Source organism: Panthera pardus, unplaced genomic scaffold (assembly GCF_024362965.1).
Source record: "Panthera pardus isolate Hobbes unplaced genomic scaffold, ASM2436296v1 HiC_scaffold_6, whole genome shotgun sequence".
In the NCBI taxonomy this organism is placed as follows: Eukaryota; Metazoa; Chordata; class Mammalia; order Carnivora; family Felidae; genus Panthera; species Panthera pardus.
This window is the reverse complement of record NW_026526991.1, coordinates 7607279-7624652: the sequence shown is the minus strand read 5'-3', so window position 1 is coordinate 7624652 and position 17374 is coordinate 7607279. Positions and strand designations below refer to the sequence as shown.

The window sequence follows — 17374 nt, the reverse complement described above, 5'->3', positions numbered from 1 at the left end:
AAGGCTGTCATTCAAAATAGAAGAACAGAGAAAAAGTTTCCCAGACAAACAAAAATTAAAGGAGTTTGTGACCACTAAACCAGCCCTGCAAGAAATTTTAAGGGGGACTCTCTGAGGGGAGAAAAGATGAAAAAAAAAATTTATAGACATATATCTGTAGATATCTATAGATATGTGTATATAAAATACATATATACACACATATACGCATATATACATATATACATATATATCTATAGATATCTATATGTATATACATACCAAAAGCAACAAAGATTAGAAAGGCCCAGAGGACACCACCAGAAACTCCAACTCTACAAGCATCATAATGGCAATAAATTCCTATCTTTCAGTCCTCACTCTAAATGTCAATGGACTCAATGCTCCAATCAAAAGACACAGGGTAACAAAATGGATAAGAAAACAAGATCCATCTATATGCTGTTTACAGGAGACCCACTTTAGACCTAAAGACACCTTCAGATTGAAAATAAGGGGATGGAGAACCATCTATCATGCTAATGGTCAACAAAAGAAAGCTGGAGTAGCCATACTTATATCAGACAATCTAGACTTTAATATAAAGACTGTATCAAGAGATGCAGAAGGGCATTGTATCATAATCAAGGGGTCTACAGGCCAAGAAGACCTAACAACTGCAAACATTTTTGAGCCAAATGTGCAGGTACCCAAATATATAAACCAATTAATCGCAAACATAAAGAAACTCATCGATAGTTATACCATAATAGTAGGAGACTTCAACACCCCACTCACAGCAATGGACAGATCATCTAATCAAAAAATCAACAAGGAAACAATGGCTTTGAATGACACACTGGACCAGATGGACTTAAGAGATATATTCAGAACATTTCATCCTAAAGCAGCAGAATATACATTTTTCTCCAATGCACATGGAACGTTCTCCAGAATAGACCATATACTGGGACACAAACGAGCCCTAAGTAAGCACAAAAAGATCGAGATCATACCGTGCATATTTTCAGACCACAACGCTATGAAACTTGAAATTAACCACAGAAAAAATTTGGAAACGAACAAATATTTGGAGACTAAAGAACATCCTACTAAAGAATGAATGGGCTAACCAATAAGTTAAAGAGGAAATTAAAAAGTAGATGGAAGTCAATGAAAATGATAACACCACAACCCAAAACCTCTGCGACGCAGCAAAGGCTGTCATAGGAGGAAAGTATATAGCAATCCAGGCCTTCCTAAACAAGGAAGAAAGATCTCAGATACACAACCTAACCTTACACCTTAAGGAGCTGGAAAAAGAATAGCAAATAAAACCCAAAACCAGCAGAAGACAGGAAATAATAAAAGATTAGACAAGAAATTAATGCTATCGAAACCAAAAAAACAGTAGAACAGACCAATGAAACCAGAAGCTGGTTCTTTGAAAGAATTAACAAAATTGATAAACCACTAGCCAGTTTGATCAAAAAGAAAAAGGAAAGGACCCAAATAAATAAAATCAAGAATGAAAGAAGAGAGATCACAACAAACACAGCAGAAATAAAAACAATAGTAAGAGAATATTATGAGCAATTATATGCCAATAAAATGGGTAATCTGGAAGAAATGGACAAATTCCTAGAAACATATACACTACCAAAACTGAAACAGGAAGAAATAGAAAATTTGAACAGACCCAAAGCCAGTAAGGAATCAAATTAGTAATCAAAAATCTGCCAAAAAACAAGAATCCAGGGCCAGATGGCTTTCCAGGGGAATTCTACCAAACATTTAAGAAAGAGTTAACACCTATTCTCTTGAAGCTGTTCCAAAAAATAGAAATGGAAGGAAAATTTCCAAACTCTTTCTATGAAGCCAGCATTACCTTGATTCCAAAACCAGAGAGACCCCACTAAAAAGGAGAATTATAGACCGATTTCCCTGATGAGCATGGATGCAAAAATCCTCAACAAGATAGTAGGCAACCAGCTCCAACAATGCTTTAAAAAAATTATTCACCACGACCAAGCGGGATTTATAACTGGGATGCAGGGCTGGTTCAATATCCGCAAAACAATGTGATTCATCACATCACTAAAAGAAAGGACAAGAACCATATGATCCTCTCAATAGATGCAGAGAAAGCATTTGACAAATTACAGCACCCTTTCTTGATAAAAACCCTCAAGAAAGTAGGGATAGAAGGAGCATACCTCGAGATCATAAAAGCCATATATGAACGACCCAATGCTAATATTCTCCTCAATGGGGAAAAACTGAGAGCTTTCCCCCTCAGGTCAGGAACAAGACAGGGATGTCCACTCTCACCACTGTTATTCAACATAGTATTGGAAGTCTTCGCCTCTGCAATCAGACAACACAAAGAAATAAAAGGCATCCAAATCAGCCAGGAGGAGGTCAAATTTTCACTCTTTGCAGATGACATGATACTCTACATGGAAAACCCAAAAGATTCCACCAAAAAACTGCTAAAATTGATTCATGAATTCAGCAAAGTTACAGATTATAAAAGCAATGCACAGAAATCGGTTGCATTCCTATACACCAACAATGAAGCGACAGAAAGAGAAATCAAGGAATCGATCCCATTTACAGTTGCACAAAAAACCATAAAATACCTAGGAATAAATCTAACCAAAGAGGTGAAAAATCTATATGCTGAAAACTATAGAAAGCTTATGAAAGAAATTGAAGAAGACACAAAAAAATTGAAAAAGATTCCATGGTCCTGGATAGGAAGAACAAATATTGTTAAAATGTCAATACTACCCAAAGCAATCTACATCTTCAATACAATCCCTATCAAAATAACACCAGCATTCTTCACAGAGCTAGAACAAACAATGCTTAAATTTGTATGGAACCAGAAAAGACCCCGAATAGCCAAAGCAATCTTGAAAAAGAAAACCAAAGCAGGAGGCATCACAATCCCAGACTTCAAGCTATACTACAAAGCTGTAATCATCAATACAGTATGGTACTGGCACAAGAACAGATATTCAGATCAATGGAACAGAATAGAGAACCCAGAAATGGACCCACAAATGTATGGCCAACTAATCTTTGACAAAGCAGGAAAGAATATCCAATGGAATAGAGACAGTCTCTTCAGCAAGTGGTGCTGGGAAAACTGGACAGCGACATGTAGAAAAATGAACCTGGACCACTTTCTTACACAGACACAAAAATAAACTCAAAATGGATGAAAGACCTCAATGTAAGACAGGAAGCCATCAAAATCCTTGAGGAGAAAGCAGGCAAGAACCTATTTGATCTTGCCCACAGCAACTTCTTACTCAACATGTCTCCGGAGGCAAGGGAAACAAACACAAAAATGAACTGCTGGGACCTCACCAAGATAAAAGCTTCTGTACAGCGAAGGAAACAATCAGCAAAACTAACACTAACAACTCAGGCAACAACAGATGTTGGGCAAAGATGCAGAGAAAGGGGAACGCTTTGGTATTGCTGGTGGGAATGCAAGCTGGTGCAGCCACTCTGGAAAACAGTATGGAGGTTCCTCAAAAAACTAAAAACAGAACTACCCTATGACCCAGCAATTACACTACTAGGCATTTATCCATGGGATACAGGTGTGCTGTTTCGAAGGGACACACACACCCCAACGTTTACAGCAGCACTATCGACAATAGCCAAAGTATGGAAAGAGCCCAAATGTCCATCGATGGGTGAATGGATAAAGAAACTCATACACACACACAATGGAGTATTACTCGCTAATCAAAAAGAATGAAATCTTGCCATTTGCAACTCCGTGGATGGAACTGGAGGGTATTATGCTAAGTGAAATTAGAGAAAGACAAATATCATATGACTTCACTCTTATGAGAGCTTTATGAGACAAAACAGAGGATCATAAGGGAAGGGAAACAAAAATAATATAAAAACAGGGAGGGGGACAAAGCATAAGAGACTCAAATATGGAGAACAAACTGAGGGTTGCTGGAGGGGGGTGTGGGAGGGGGGATGGGCTAAATGGGCAAGGGGCACTAAGGAATCGACTCCTGAAATCATTGTTGCACTAGATGCTAACTAATTTGGATGTAAGTTTTAAAAAATAAAAAATCAAATAAAAAAATAAAAATTAAATTAAATTAAGTTTTTAAAAAGACCACTCATGACCTTAGCGGTACAAGTCCTTCTGTTCTTCTCGGCCAGTCTAGCCAACAGTATGCCCACTTTGTGGATATTTCTGGATCTTCCCAAAACTTTGGTTTGGGGTTGATCGTCTCCACTGTTTTTCTAGTCTTCACTTATTTCTGCTCTAGTCTTTGTTTCCTTCCATTTGTTTCAGCGTGTTTGCGCTTCTTTTCATGCTTTCTAAAATTAAAGAGTTAAGGTCGTGCTTTGAGATGTTCTTTCTAATATAGTCACTTAGAGCCACAGGTTCTCTTGAAGCCCAACTGTCGCCACGTCCTGTACATCTGTGTCTTCATTTTCATTCATCTCAGACGTGCTTCAAAGTTCCCTTATGATCTCTTTTCTGACACACTGCTTATTCCCATGTCAGTCTCTTCACACTGCCCGCTGTTACTGACACCCGAGTGTCCCTAAGGTCAGAGAGCGCTCTCGGTAGGACCCCCATCCTCTCCAACATCCCGAGGCTCGCTCTATGGCCCGGCACGTGGTCTGTTCCGCGTGCGCCTGAGAAGGGTGTGTGTCCTGCCGCTGTTAGGTCTAGCGGGAGTCCGGTTTGCTCGTGTTCCTCCTAGCTGCTGGCTGACCTTCTGTCCCGTTCCCCACCCATTACTGAAAGTCGTGTGTTCCTACTTGTGAAAAGGACACTTCAAACAAAGTGGAGTGACTTTGGAAAATGCTTAGATATTAAGCAAAAAGCAATATTAAAATGTGCACGCATAACATAACTGCCACCGTGTAAAAAAAGGACACTGACAAGAAGACCATAAAGAAATTAGCAAATGTCCCAGTGACAGCTTCTGGGACGTGGACCCACACTGTTACTGAGTTTTCTAACTTCTGACAAGAAATCCATTAATTTATCAACATGTTTCTACATAGAAAATAGGACTCCACATGAGTCACAGGCTCTGCAAGGACCTGGCACCTGATCGTCACCGCAGGGGCCGCAAAACGCACACCCTCCCCTTTCCGGGACTAACAGCCTGGTTCCCGGGCCCCCTGCCCCCACGTTGGAACCAGAACTGCCACAGGAAACCCCATCTTCAGACGGTTTCTGGGAACAACTGAGGACACAAGGTACCCGAGCCACGACGAACACTTAAGGAAGCCAGGCAGGAGGCGCTCCTCGCAGCCGCTCCGGTTCACGGAACGTGTGGAGAAACCGAAGTGCGAGGAGACCAGACTCAAATGCAAACAAGGGAAGTCAGGGCGACGATTTCCAAAACTAATTCAGTAGCAGCAACTTTCTCCCCCACCGTCACTACAGCCCAGTTCACACCCTGAGAGTGGAAACAGGCAAGAGGATGGCCACACCGCTACCGCTCAGTGAGTCGCAAACCCCACGTGTCCCGGGCGGCTGTGGGGACTCGCTTCCCGGCCGCTGTCCGCGAGGTCCAGCCCCACGCACCCTGGTCCCCTCGAAGCGCGTGCTGAACCTCTTCTCCGGGAAAAACCAACAGGCTGAAAAGCCACCTATACTTCTGAGATTCTGACTTACATATGGGAATATAAAAATACACGTTCTCAATATTCTTAAGTAAATACACTGTCTATTCCAGTTCCTTCCCACACTTGCTTTAATTTCTTTTAAGAGAAGACGACATACAAAATCAAGCTGATCAGAGCTTACAAGTGCTGACACTAAGAACCAAGTGACAAACACGCCTCACCGTCCAAGACGCCGCCCGCCCGTTGTTCCCGCGGGACCCAATCCGTAAGCAACCAGCCTGAGTGTCCATCCGATGTGCCAGAACCGTTTCCAAACATAACAGCACAGATGTTGGGGGGGGGGGTGATGCTGCTTGGGTTTTGCTCTGCTGCAAACACTTCAACTAAATGTGCTTAAACTGCACAAGGCAAGGTGAGGCGATGGTTCTTAATTTTAAATCAAATTTGACGTTTTCTGTTGAAAGGAATATGACGGTTGCAGCTTGAAAAAACACAGGCTGTACTTTGAAATTACACCATGCCCGGAGGGAAACAGCCTAAGAAAAAAAAAAGTCCAACAACAGTAGAAGGGTTTCATGAATTATGTCGTATTATCTCAATAGAATATTATGTGCGAGAGGTAGAAATGATCTTTACAAAGATTTCTTAATACTATAAGGGAAAGCTCATTGTAAGGTTAAATGGGGAAAAAGCACAAAACAGAATTTTATATACAATATAGTCTTGACTACGCAATTACAAGGCACAGAAAAAAGAGGAACGACACCCAAACAGCCGGTACCCCGGAGGGCCGATGCAGGCCGGTCCCATCCCGTGCTCGCCCGCTAGGGACACACACAGGCACAGGAACCACGGAAATCAGTAACAAGCCACCATCAGGGGCGCAACCCAGAGGTCAGGTGGAAAAACACAGCTCAGGCTCATGGCCAGGGGAGCCCTACCCCTGCCCCCCCCCGGGCAGATCCAGCAGGACCCACATGTGGACCCACACCTAGAGGGAAAGACACTGGAGCCGAATCTGCTTCCCAACCAGCAGCCCAGGGAAGAGGCGCGGGCGGCCCCAAGGCCCAGCCGAGGACAGGAGGCGGCGTGCAGGAGGGCTCACCACGGGAAGTCACTGAACAGTGGACACGGTGCCTCCACCGTGACTCCACAGAAGTGGGGCCCGGGCCGGTGCAAGACTCTCCCCAAGCCAAGCAGCGCCCCCTCCGGTGGGAGGGGTGAGTGCAGGGATGGAGCCCTCCCCGGCCCTCTTCCCCAGCCCTCCCTGCCCAGCCGCAAAGAGACAGAGGCACAGGTTGCCCTTGTCGAGAAGAGCGGGTTTTCTAACTGCCCAACCAACGCACAGAACTCCCGCAGGGACCCGGCTCAATACGGGGCGTGCTGAACTTGCACTCTGTGCCAAGCACGGTGCCCAGAAGACACAGTCCCTGCTTCAAGGAGCCGAACCGACAGGGCTCCGAGGAGAGGAGACAGAACACGGCAGGGACTCCCAGTGGTCAGCGGGAGTAGGGGACATAGCGTAACGTCCACCGCATTTGATAAATAAAACGCAGTACCGGTGGCGGCAAGGACGTGGGCCCACGGGAACCCTCCCACGCTGGCGGGGGGGAGGGGGGTCTGTAGCCAAGAGAAACAAAAACACGTTCAGTCTAAAACCTGCACGCACAGGTTCACTGCAGCGTTATTCATAATAAGCAAAGAGAATAAAGAACGCAAACGTCTATCCGTGGAAATAGGGATAAACAAAATGTGTCCTATAGTATAAGGAGAGGTCATCTGACTATAAAAAGGCCTGAAGGACTGACGCATGGTACACGTGTGGACCTTGAACGTCCCACATCGTGCGATTCCATTTACACGAAGCGTCCAAAAGAGGCAACCTGCGTAGGCAGAAAGCAGATCAGCGTTTGCGCAGGGCTGGCGGAGGGGGCAGACGGGGAGCGGCCCCCGTCAGTATAGGATGCTGCAAATATTCTTAAATTGTGGTGATAGTTGCACTGTGCGAATATTCTAAATACCACTGAACTTTTCACTCAAGGTGGGTGAGTTTTGTAGTATTGAAACCATATTTCAATAAAGCTATTTTTTAAGTAGTAACAGTGACTGGGTGGGGGTCAGGGAACAGGAGTAACAGCAGTGACTGGGTGGGGGTCAGGAGCGGGTGGAAGCAGAGGACACAAGGAAAGTGGACCGCGGACGATCCTCGAAGCCAGAAGACGGTACGTGGAGCTCCCTCGAGCTAGTGTTCTGTGAGCTTCAGATGTGAACACTTTCCACGATGAAAAGTTCTCTGAGAGAAGGTTGGGGCAGGGGCGGGGGCAGGATGGGCGAAGGGGGTCAAAGGTACAAACGTCCAGCCACGAAATAAAGTCACAGGGACCACAGTTAACACTATGATGCGTTATCTGAAAGGTGCTATGCCAAGAGACGGAAAGATCTCGTCGCCAGCAAAAGCGATTCTGGAACCGTCTGTGGTGACGGAGGCAAACAGACCCTCAGCGGACCACACAGATACCAAATCGCCGTGCCGCACACCGGAACCCGACACAGCGTCGCAGCTCAACTCCAGATCAATAAGACCAGCCGCCAGTTACCCAAGGACGTGACAGGCCCGTGGAGGACCCCGTCCAACGCTCCTGGTGAGGAGCTCCCGCTCGGCCACTCCCACGCGCAGGGCAGTCAACCTGTGTCCAGACCGACCGGCCACCGCTCTGCGGCCCAGTCTGGGCAGACCACCCTCACCGGCCGGCCCTTCGGTCAGTCCCCAGTCTGCACCTCTGTGGCACCGGAATCCACGGACCACTGCCTCCCTGAAACCGTCCCCTCCCTTGATTTGGGGGACACGTCGCCCCAGGCCTTCTTCCTGCCTCTAAAACCACTTCTTCCCTGATTCCACCACCGCCCCTTGTCCCTCGTGGCACACACATCCCCGCCTGTCCCGCTGCCCCTCCCGTCCCCTGCCCTCCAGAGGAGGACGGCGAGAGTCTCGCTCAGCAGCACCCCTGCAGCCAGCAGAGCCGTTTCGGGAAGGCCCTAGGAACCGACAGGCTCCACTGACAGGGCCCTTTGGCCTCTGGCCTGTGTCCTTCACCAGTTCCCCCTTTCTGTCCCCGGAACGTGGACCCAAGGAGGAAAGCCACGGGCCGAGACAGCGAAGGGACACGACAACTACAGCCGCAGCAGCACACTTCCTGGACACGCAGCACTCGCACCCGGGGCTCTGAGCTCTTCACATGGGAACTCGCTCGGGCCACACGGCAACCACGGCAATCGGTGCCGTTCCGTCCCCAGTTCCCGCGTCTACACAAAGGCCCCGTGCGGCGGGTGAGGGGCAGAAGCCGGCTCTGAACCCAGGCAGCCAGGCTCCCTCATGGGAAAGAGCCGCAAACCTCCCCGCGGGACAGCAGGACGGCCGCCACGTTCAGGTCCCACGTGCGGCTCTGCCCCTGGAGAAGCACCTCCAGACCCGCGACGCTCAGCAGCCACGCCAGGACAACGACTCCCAGTACCGCCACCAACGCAACCCTCTTTCCCACGCTCCAGACAGACGTGTCCTAGCCCACAGGCGTCGTCTCGCCTCTCAACCACCTGCTTCTGGGCTACAGCCTGTCCGGGACAATGACAGCACATCCCCCTTGGTGCCCGGGACCCCGGGAACAGGCCAGACTTCTCCTCCCCTGCTCCAGTCACCCCCACGCCCTCTGCGTCACCCTCACCGCCTCACGGGGCCGGCCCTGCCTTGGCCTGCCTCTGGGCCCGCTCCCGTCAGCCCACGATGCCTCGCTGTGCGCCCTGTCCCGTCTTCTCTCAGCCTCACCCTACACCTGCCTTCCTCGGGGACCTGAACTAAGGCCAAAGCTGTAGTGACCTTCCAAAAGGTACAACAAGAACGTGTCCCATGCTGTTTCAGGAGGGAGGCGAAACCCCTAGCAGGGGTGCGGGCTGGACAGCCCCGTGCACTCCGCCAGGCCTCTGGGTCACGGAGGCAGTCTGCAAGACCGGGCTCCCAGCCGTGGCTCAGACCTAGAATGGCTCACGCACGTGCAGCAAACCCAGCACTCATGTGCCTATGGCTTCTTACTCCTGAGGCTTCAACCCCTTAAATTCATAAATTCCCAAACCTTCCTGGCACAGAGCCCTCTTCCATGACTGACTGTTCTGAGCACATTATACACTCCGGTTGCAACACCCCACTCACGGGGAGCCCCTTGGCTTTGGTGCCGCCTAAGCGTCTATATTTACCACGCTCCACGTCTGGAGGAGCTCTGCACCCTGCTACCCCCTACCTCTGAGATCATGAGAAGCCTCCTGACCTCCTCCCCCAACCTTCCTTCCTGAGGCTGACGGCACCTCCAGAGCCCGCCCAAGACGATGGGCCCATTCGAAGGTAGTCAAGGATCTGTTCCACGTTTACTTGGAGAGGTTGTGGCCAGCGGGTGTGCACGGGCACGCGTGTCTGTGTGTGCCTGCGTGAGCGTGCACATGTACGTGTGCTAAACTTGCATTTGGGGATGTGTATCGTCTGAAAGTGGGACCAAACCGCCTTTCCCCAGGGGTGTGAGGTGCTCCGCAAGGAGACCTCAGCTGGTGGCATGGGTCTCTGATCCACCCCAGGGTGGCACTGACGGCCCCGTGAGACCAGTCAGGGCCACTGGACCACCTCCACGCCGTCCCATATGCAGGCTGCGCCTGCTTCCCCCCTTGCTTCCGGTTTTCCAGTGTTCCCTGAGCATTTCTTTCCTCTCTGCAAGTTGTTCCTGTCCCTCATCATCCTGGCCGGCCTCTTGATGAAGACGAACCGACCCTCTGCCAAGAACATCCAGGAAGCACTCGATCTACTTGATGAGCCCAGGTCCAAATCAGAGCCTGTCTGTCAGCCCCAGATGTGCGAGCTGCCGTTCACTTCCCATCCCTCTCTTTCAGGACCTGCAAAGTCAGGACGCATGCTGCTCCCCATGCCTGCTCCCTGCCTGGGACATCGCGGTCACTGGAGCTCTGTGTCAGATTCCCCTCCTCCCTCGTGAACCAGCAGGTGCACAGCGGGCCCGGAGCTGGGGACCCACAACAAACACTCCAGGGTAAAAGTCCAGCTCCTATCAGGCCTGGCAGTGCTGCCCGGCACAGCCTGAGGCCCCTGGACGGATCTCACACCAGAGGGCTTCTCATCCCCTCGGTTAACAGGGACCGTTTCCCAGAGTTCCGCTCAGAAGAGAGGAAAACCAGAGCAACACAGGCCCACCCCGAGAAATGAGTAAAGTGCAGCTTTTGGGAGGCGGTCACATGCGGCTACTCCCCATGCCACCGGCACTTCAAGAGTCTGACAGTCGTGTTAGAACAGGATGCTGACCCCAAAGTCCTGCTGGGACGCTCAGGAATCCAAGCCACAGGATCCTGTCACCAAGTTCCACCCTCGGAAGGAAAAATCTTAGCTTCAAGATATTCAGTAAGCGCAGTATCTAAGGTTTACCTGCTTAAAAGCCCCCACAAGACAGCACACAACCCGCTGGCTGACGGTGTGCGCCCCCCAACCCGCCTGCGAGCACCCCAGAGCACCTCCCCATGGCCAGAGTGGACGAGGCCAGACAGGACCTGAGCACGGCACCCTTTAGCTGCATGCCACCGGGGGCTCGCCCGTGCTCCTGTACACTGGGACTCACCCAGACTTTCCAGTGTCCCCCCAGTGGCTCTGTCTGTCCTCAGTCACCACCGTCCCCAGATCACACCACTTCCTCCGGCCGCTCCACCGCACCCCCGCCACTCTCTCCACAGGACACCCCTGCCCATCCCACAAGGCGCACTGGGAATGTCACCATCTGGGAGGGCTCCCCCGACCCCTAGCCTGCACCCCCTGGCACCTCGGGACAACATAAAGATCTGATCGTTTTCATTCGATGTCTTCGTGACGCATTTCAAACCTGTCTTCCAGCTGGAACCACGGGCTCCAAGGGGGCAGGGAACCGCATCCCTACCACCCCGCAGAGGGCCAGAAGGTGCCCGCGTGACACCGGTGACGTGGACAGACATGGTCTCCACACCCCGGTGCTCTGCACAAGACGAGCGCTGCGGCACACGCTCCGGGAAGGTCTCTGTGAATGGCCGCACTTCTGCCCAGGAGGCTGCTGGGCAGAGCTCCAGGCCACTCACACAGACATGAGGCTGTACACGGTAACGAGACGTGCGCTTGGACCGCCACGATGAACGCTCTCAAGCCTGGGCGGCAAGACCTAAAAGGACTCAAGTCCACCAATCGTATCTGAAAGCCAGGACCCAAAAGTCCAGTACGTGCACTTAACGACATGGTCAACTGCCAGAAATGAATGGTGTGTTTCACACAAGTGTTCCAAAACCACCCTGTACATCCACTCAGCGTGTGCGTGTGCGTATGCTGGTGGGGGGAGGGCCGGTACAGGAAGGCAGGCACAGTCTCTCTGAGCTTAACTGAGGACACAAATTCCATTTTCCCCAGTTCCTCTCTCTTCCAGACGATTATCCCATGTCCCTTCACCCTATCTCGCTGATAATTCAGGCAAATGCAGACAGGATCGCTCGGGTCTTACGACACAAGTTGGTGGTAAAGTAGTTAAGACAAACTCACTTACCACATTAATTAAACGGTCTATTTAGCACAGAATATCAATTCTCTAATCACATCTCAGCTGAACTTCTTCTTTCAATTAACAACTCCGAAGTCTACCGACAGGTCCTACTGCTCTAGGATCATTAGGAACATTTTCATTATCTGTCAAATGAGGGAGTAAGAAGCAGGAAGGCGAGTGCTCTATGCTCTCTGCAGCCGGCCTCTCCCCTACTTAAGAGATGATTAGGGAGGGAGCGGAGGCTGTTCTCATTAGTCGCTTAGCAATGGAAAGTCCTCCTATGCAATCAGCAACTCAAACAAAGTGTGAGAGGTTGCAATAAAATGCACTGAATGGGCACGTTCTCGTCCTGAGAGGATAATCCTTCCCGGCCAGACCTCATCTCTCAGAGCACAGCGACGACGAGCATCTGAAGCACACTGGAGACTGAAGTGGCTAAACACACAATCTCATAAAGACAGACAAACGTCAAGTCACGAGGGTTCGTGCGGGGACAAATTAAAATCGGTTTGAAGTAAAAACGCTATAACCAAACAGGAAATCCCTCCTTCGGTGTTTGTCTATTTCTTACCCACAGAGAAATTAAAACATCGATCCCGCACTTAGGTTCTAATCACGATTTTGTTTTTAACATAACATATGTTCAAAGCAGGTTACATTACAGTTGGCCGCTGTAACATAAATGGGAGAAAAATACGCACACCTCAAAGAGAAACCCCATCACCCAACCTAGGTCTCCATTAAACCGGCTGATCTGCATGTCGTTAAACTTCCCATAAAACGAGCCGTCACTGGTAGATCAAAGGTAGAAAGGAGACAGTGTGCCGCAGAACGTGATGGAAGGGGGTCCACCCAGGTTTTGGCTTGTGAGCCGGACACTCGACTACCATCGTATCCCCTTGACCCGATCCACTCAAATGCACACCCTGAAAGGCGGTGCTCTGGCCATCAGAACAAAACCACACTGCTCAAAGAGATCGCGCTTCTCCTCACGTGTTATCAAAAAAGATCATGGCAATGATAAAAACTGCATCTTAACGTCTCCAGTAGTTAAGCAAGTGGATTTAGAGACTTGTTTTAAAGCTGGCAGAAATGAGAGAACTATTAGTCTCCATTATTAACTGTCATTATAACGTTAACAGCAATTCTCAATATGGGTGTAATTACACACAGTGACACGGTAAGGCCCCCAAAGTTCATGGTCAATGCCTGTGAGAGAAAGCATCGTGATGTGGTCTTACCTATGTGTTCGCACATGAAGACGACAAAGAAAGGGGTGACGAGGTCATTGATCCCCTGAACATATCCACTGGCAGGGTGACGGATTGCCCAAATAAACAATATCCTTTCAAAAATCTGCAAGAAAATTGAACAGGTGGTAAAGCCAAAAGTAAACACGTCAGACACTTTAAAATGTATGCACATTCACTCAAAAGCTACATGGCCAATATTTCCCTGATATTAAAAATAAAAATGTTAAAAAATACTAATTCTTCTTGACTTTTTCATAAAATTCCAATTTATCTGAATATCTTACCGACTCACAAGCAACTGCCGTCTGTCGGCAACCCCCAGGCGCTGCCCTCCCGCACGAGCTGACTCTCACAGGGGACAGCTGGCCCTCCACGCCCGTGGGCACAGGGGACACGTGGCTGCCCGGGACCATCTCAGGGAGCACTCCCTTGGTGGTGTAGGGATGGGGAGGGTGGGGAGGGGGGGATGAGAAGCAGGTGCACATTGGATGGATGGGTGACGGAGAGAAGGAAGGGAGTGTGGCAGGGAGGTGGGAGGGGAGAGGGAGTTGTGTGGGTGAATGCTCTGAATTTCTCACATAAGGCAAACACATCGTTTTAAATCAGGTAGAACTAACGTATAACATTATACTAGTTCCAGGTCTATAATATTTGAACAGTGACCCCATATTTGTAAATATTACAAAACACTCACCCCATCAAGCCTGGTTAACGACCTGTTACCGTACATAGTTAGAAGTTTTTTTTTCTTGTAATAAGACTCCTAAGATCTCCTAGCATCTCTGACGTATGCAGCGCACTGGAACTGTAGACCCCACACTGCACATCACGTCCCGTGACTTCTTTTATTTTGAGCCCCTTCACCCATCTCGCCCGCCCCCACCCCCACCTCTGACAACCACGGATCCGTTCTCTGTATCCACGCGCTTGGTTTCGGGGATTTTTGTTTTAATAGATGTTTTTTTAACCCCTGGAAAGCAATCACCATCCGCGACGCCCTACCCCAGCAGCTCCCCCTCACACACACTCCCACGAGCCGTTCGAGGACCCAGGCCAAGGACACAGGAGGAGCTGAGCCCCCTCTCTCTCCTTACAGGAGAGAACTGTTGAACGGGCCTCATGCTACGAAGGCGTGGGGCGCAGGCATGACAAGCATGAGCCGTGTCGTTTCCAAACAAGTCGAGCCCGCAGAACAAGAACAAGCTTTGCACCCAAGCAGGCAAACCCCTGTCCCGCCTGGACATCACTGACCTGGTGGTCTACGCCCCCAGGTGGGTAAGTTACCAAGCCAGTTCTGCAGCGGGGGGCCCGGGACCGGGACGGGGAAGTCTCCTCATGCAGGGCCCACGGTCAGCGCGCAGCACAGCTGGCCCTGGAATCAGGGCCCACCCTGGGACGCCCCCCACGGGGCCCACTCCACATAAGTGGAGGGGCACCTCGGCACGGAGCCCGTCCCCCTGGGCAGCAGATAAATGTCTGCCGAATGAGTAACACCTTCACACACACGCATTCACACACGGTTTCCATCTTACACCAACAGCCTTCCAGGGAGACCTGGAAAGAATATTCAAACAAGAGCAAAAGACAAAAGTCGCTTGGCCCACGGCACCATCTGGCATTTCTCCTGCGCGGACACCAGAGGGCTGACGCGTGCTTCCGCGAAGGCACATCACCCGCTGAGGCTGGAAGCAACGCGGGACGAGTCCACGCGGTGGCACAGAGGACGGACACGGAGCAGGGTCCGCGCGGGACAGGACCCCTCTCGCAGACCCTAGCACCTCTCAGCAGTCACAGCCCCGCCCGGCCACCAGGGAAGCCTGAGACGGCGTCACAACTGTGCGTGGCCTTTCCTCACCGTGGACGGGGTGGGGAAGGCTACGGAAGCCAAGGCACAGAGACCACACCAGCGTGAGGAGACTCGGCTGCCCCCAGAACCACTGGGTGGGAAGCCTGCTTCAGGGCCCGGAGCCAGCAGCTCAGGCCACACGGGGACAAGCAGGAACAGCCGAGCGGGAACAGCCAAGCAGGACACACTTATGACACTTTAGCACACAGAGCGTGTGGCCAGCTGGGCTGCCGTGAAGGCCAGCTAGGCCTCTCCTCGCTAAGAAAACCCAGAAGTATGCATACAGCTCACTGGCAGATTTCTATCCCGTGCTGGAAAGTTCTAACAAAGATGACCAGCAGGGTGGGAAACTCGCTTGCATGCGTGCTCAGTCACAACACGGCCAAGAACCGCAAGGCCTGGCGGGGAAGGTGCATTCCCACCACCAGCTCACTGGTCAGCCTCAACCTGAGAGCCACAGGTGAGGCAAGGGGGCCGAGAGAGGTGACTGTACTTGCTCTGGCCCTCACCCCTGCAGAGGGTGTTGCGCAGACAGCCCCAGGGGCACCCAAGGATGGGGCTCAGGCCACCTGTCAGTCATTGCCGACGTGGCCCTTGTCCCCTACGCAGGGCACCCAGAGACAGGTCAGCCTGCCCTAGAAGAAGTTTCCAGAGGAGCCGGGGCACCCACAACGGACACCCACACAGTGCAAGGGGCCGTGTCTGCAGTGCCCGCCAGGTCAGAGGCCTCAGGCCAGAGCAAAAGCCTCTGTGGCTGTCACACGACGGCCAGGCCTGAGGCGGGCTGGGAGCAAATGACCCGCGTCAGCCCCACAAACTCGTGGATGGAAGGACTCCACAAGGGTATGGTCTGCACAGACGGACAGAGCAGAAACACACGAGTGCATTCTGGGGGCCACTGAGGGCGAAGGAGGGCAGGAAGGAGCCACTGGGGACGGCCCCGAATGCCACGGTGCGTATGTGGGCTTCAGAAAGCAACCTCACAGCGATAGTAGCTAACGTTTATTAAATGCTCATCATCCCAACCACCTTCAGTTAGCTCCTCTAATCCCCCTCTAGTCCTTTTTTCTAATGTTTTTTTAATGTTTATTTACTTTTGAGAGACAGAGACAGAGTGTGAGTGGGAGAGGGGCAGAGAGAGGGAGACACAGCATCCGAAGCAGGCTCCAGGTTCTGAGCTGACAGGATAGAGCCCAACGTGGGGCTCAAACTCACGGACCATGAGATCGTGACCTGAGCCGAAGTCGGACGCTTAACCGACTGAGCCCCTGGGTGCCCCAAGTGCCCCCCTAATCTTGGAGGTGGGTGTGCTTACTCCCCCACTTTCTGAGGATGCGGCAGACAGACCCAAGATGGCCCTGTGTCCCCCACCTCCTGGTGTGACCTCACCCCCTTGAGTGTGGACAGCCCCGTGACTTGCTTTGCACAATTCTGTCACCTGAGAGCACAACCCATCCCGCCAGGAGACGCTCTCCCTGCTACCACACTGAGAGCCGCACATGGAAAGGGCCGTTCTCGGCCGAGGGCGGCCGAGAATCAGCAGGAAACCGAGGCCCCGGCTCTACAAGCAACCAAATCCTGCTGGCAGCCACGTGAGTCTGGAAGCTGGTCCTTTCCCAGTCGAGCCGCAGTGAGTCGGCAGCCCAGATATCACCTGACTGGCCCCCGGGGAGACCCCGAGCTAAGACACACCCAGACTCCTGACCCACAGGAACCATAAGACAACAGACATGAACAAGTGTGTGTTGTTTTAAGCACTGGGTTTGTGGCGATGCTGTGACGCAGGGGCAGACAACTAACACACACGAGAGAGCTGAGGCACTACGGGCTGAGCACTTTACCCAGAGCAGCAGAGCCAGGGGTCACGCCAGAAGTGCAACTAAACGGCGGCCTCGCAAGGCTTATGAAATGCCACCACCGGTACACTTTTTTTCACATGTACATCTAACAGGAGAAAAACATCAAAAAATGTTACTTGTTTAGCAAGAAAAGAGCGTGCAAGGTGTAGGAGCCCCTGGGGAGCAAACTGCATCTAATTGCTTTCCACCTGCCCAAGGCCCAGC

At 51.0% G+C, this 17374-nt stretch overlaps 1 protein-coding gene and 1 long non-coding RNA gene across 8 annotated transcripts in view; one reads left to right on the top strand and one right to left on the bottom strand.

Annotated features, from left to right (window-relative positions):
• The window catches only part of TBC1D22A (TBC1 domain family member 22A), a 322333-nt gene that overhangs the window by 187803 nt on the left and 117156 nt on the right, over positions 1 to 17374 (bottom strand). For all 7 annotated transcript variants that reach the window (XM_019447231.2, XM_019447233.2, XM_019447237.2 and 4 more), the window contains one exon: positions 13454 to 13568. In XM_019447231.2, coding sequence (XP_019302776.2) covers positions 13454 to 13568 — 115 coding nt within the window. The remainder of the gene's footprint in view (positions 1 to 13453; positions 13569 to 17374) is intronic.
• On the top strand, positions 8733 to 15594 carry LOC109265740 (uncharacterized). Its single transcript, XR_008419620.1, has 3 exons — positions 8733 to 9494; positions 14562 to 14736; positions 15006 to 15594. It is a non-coding gene; the product is annotated as an uncharacterized LOC109265740 (long non-coding RNA).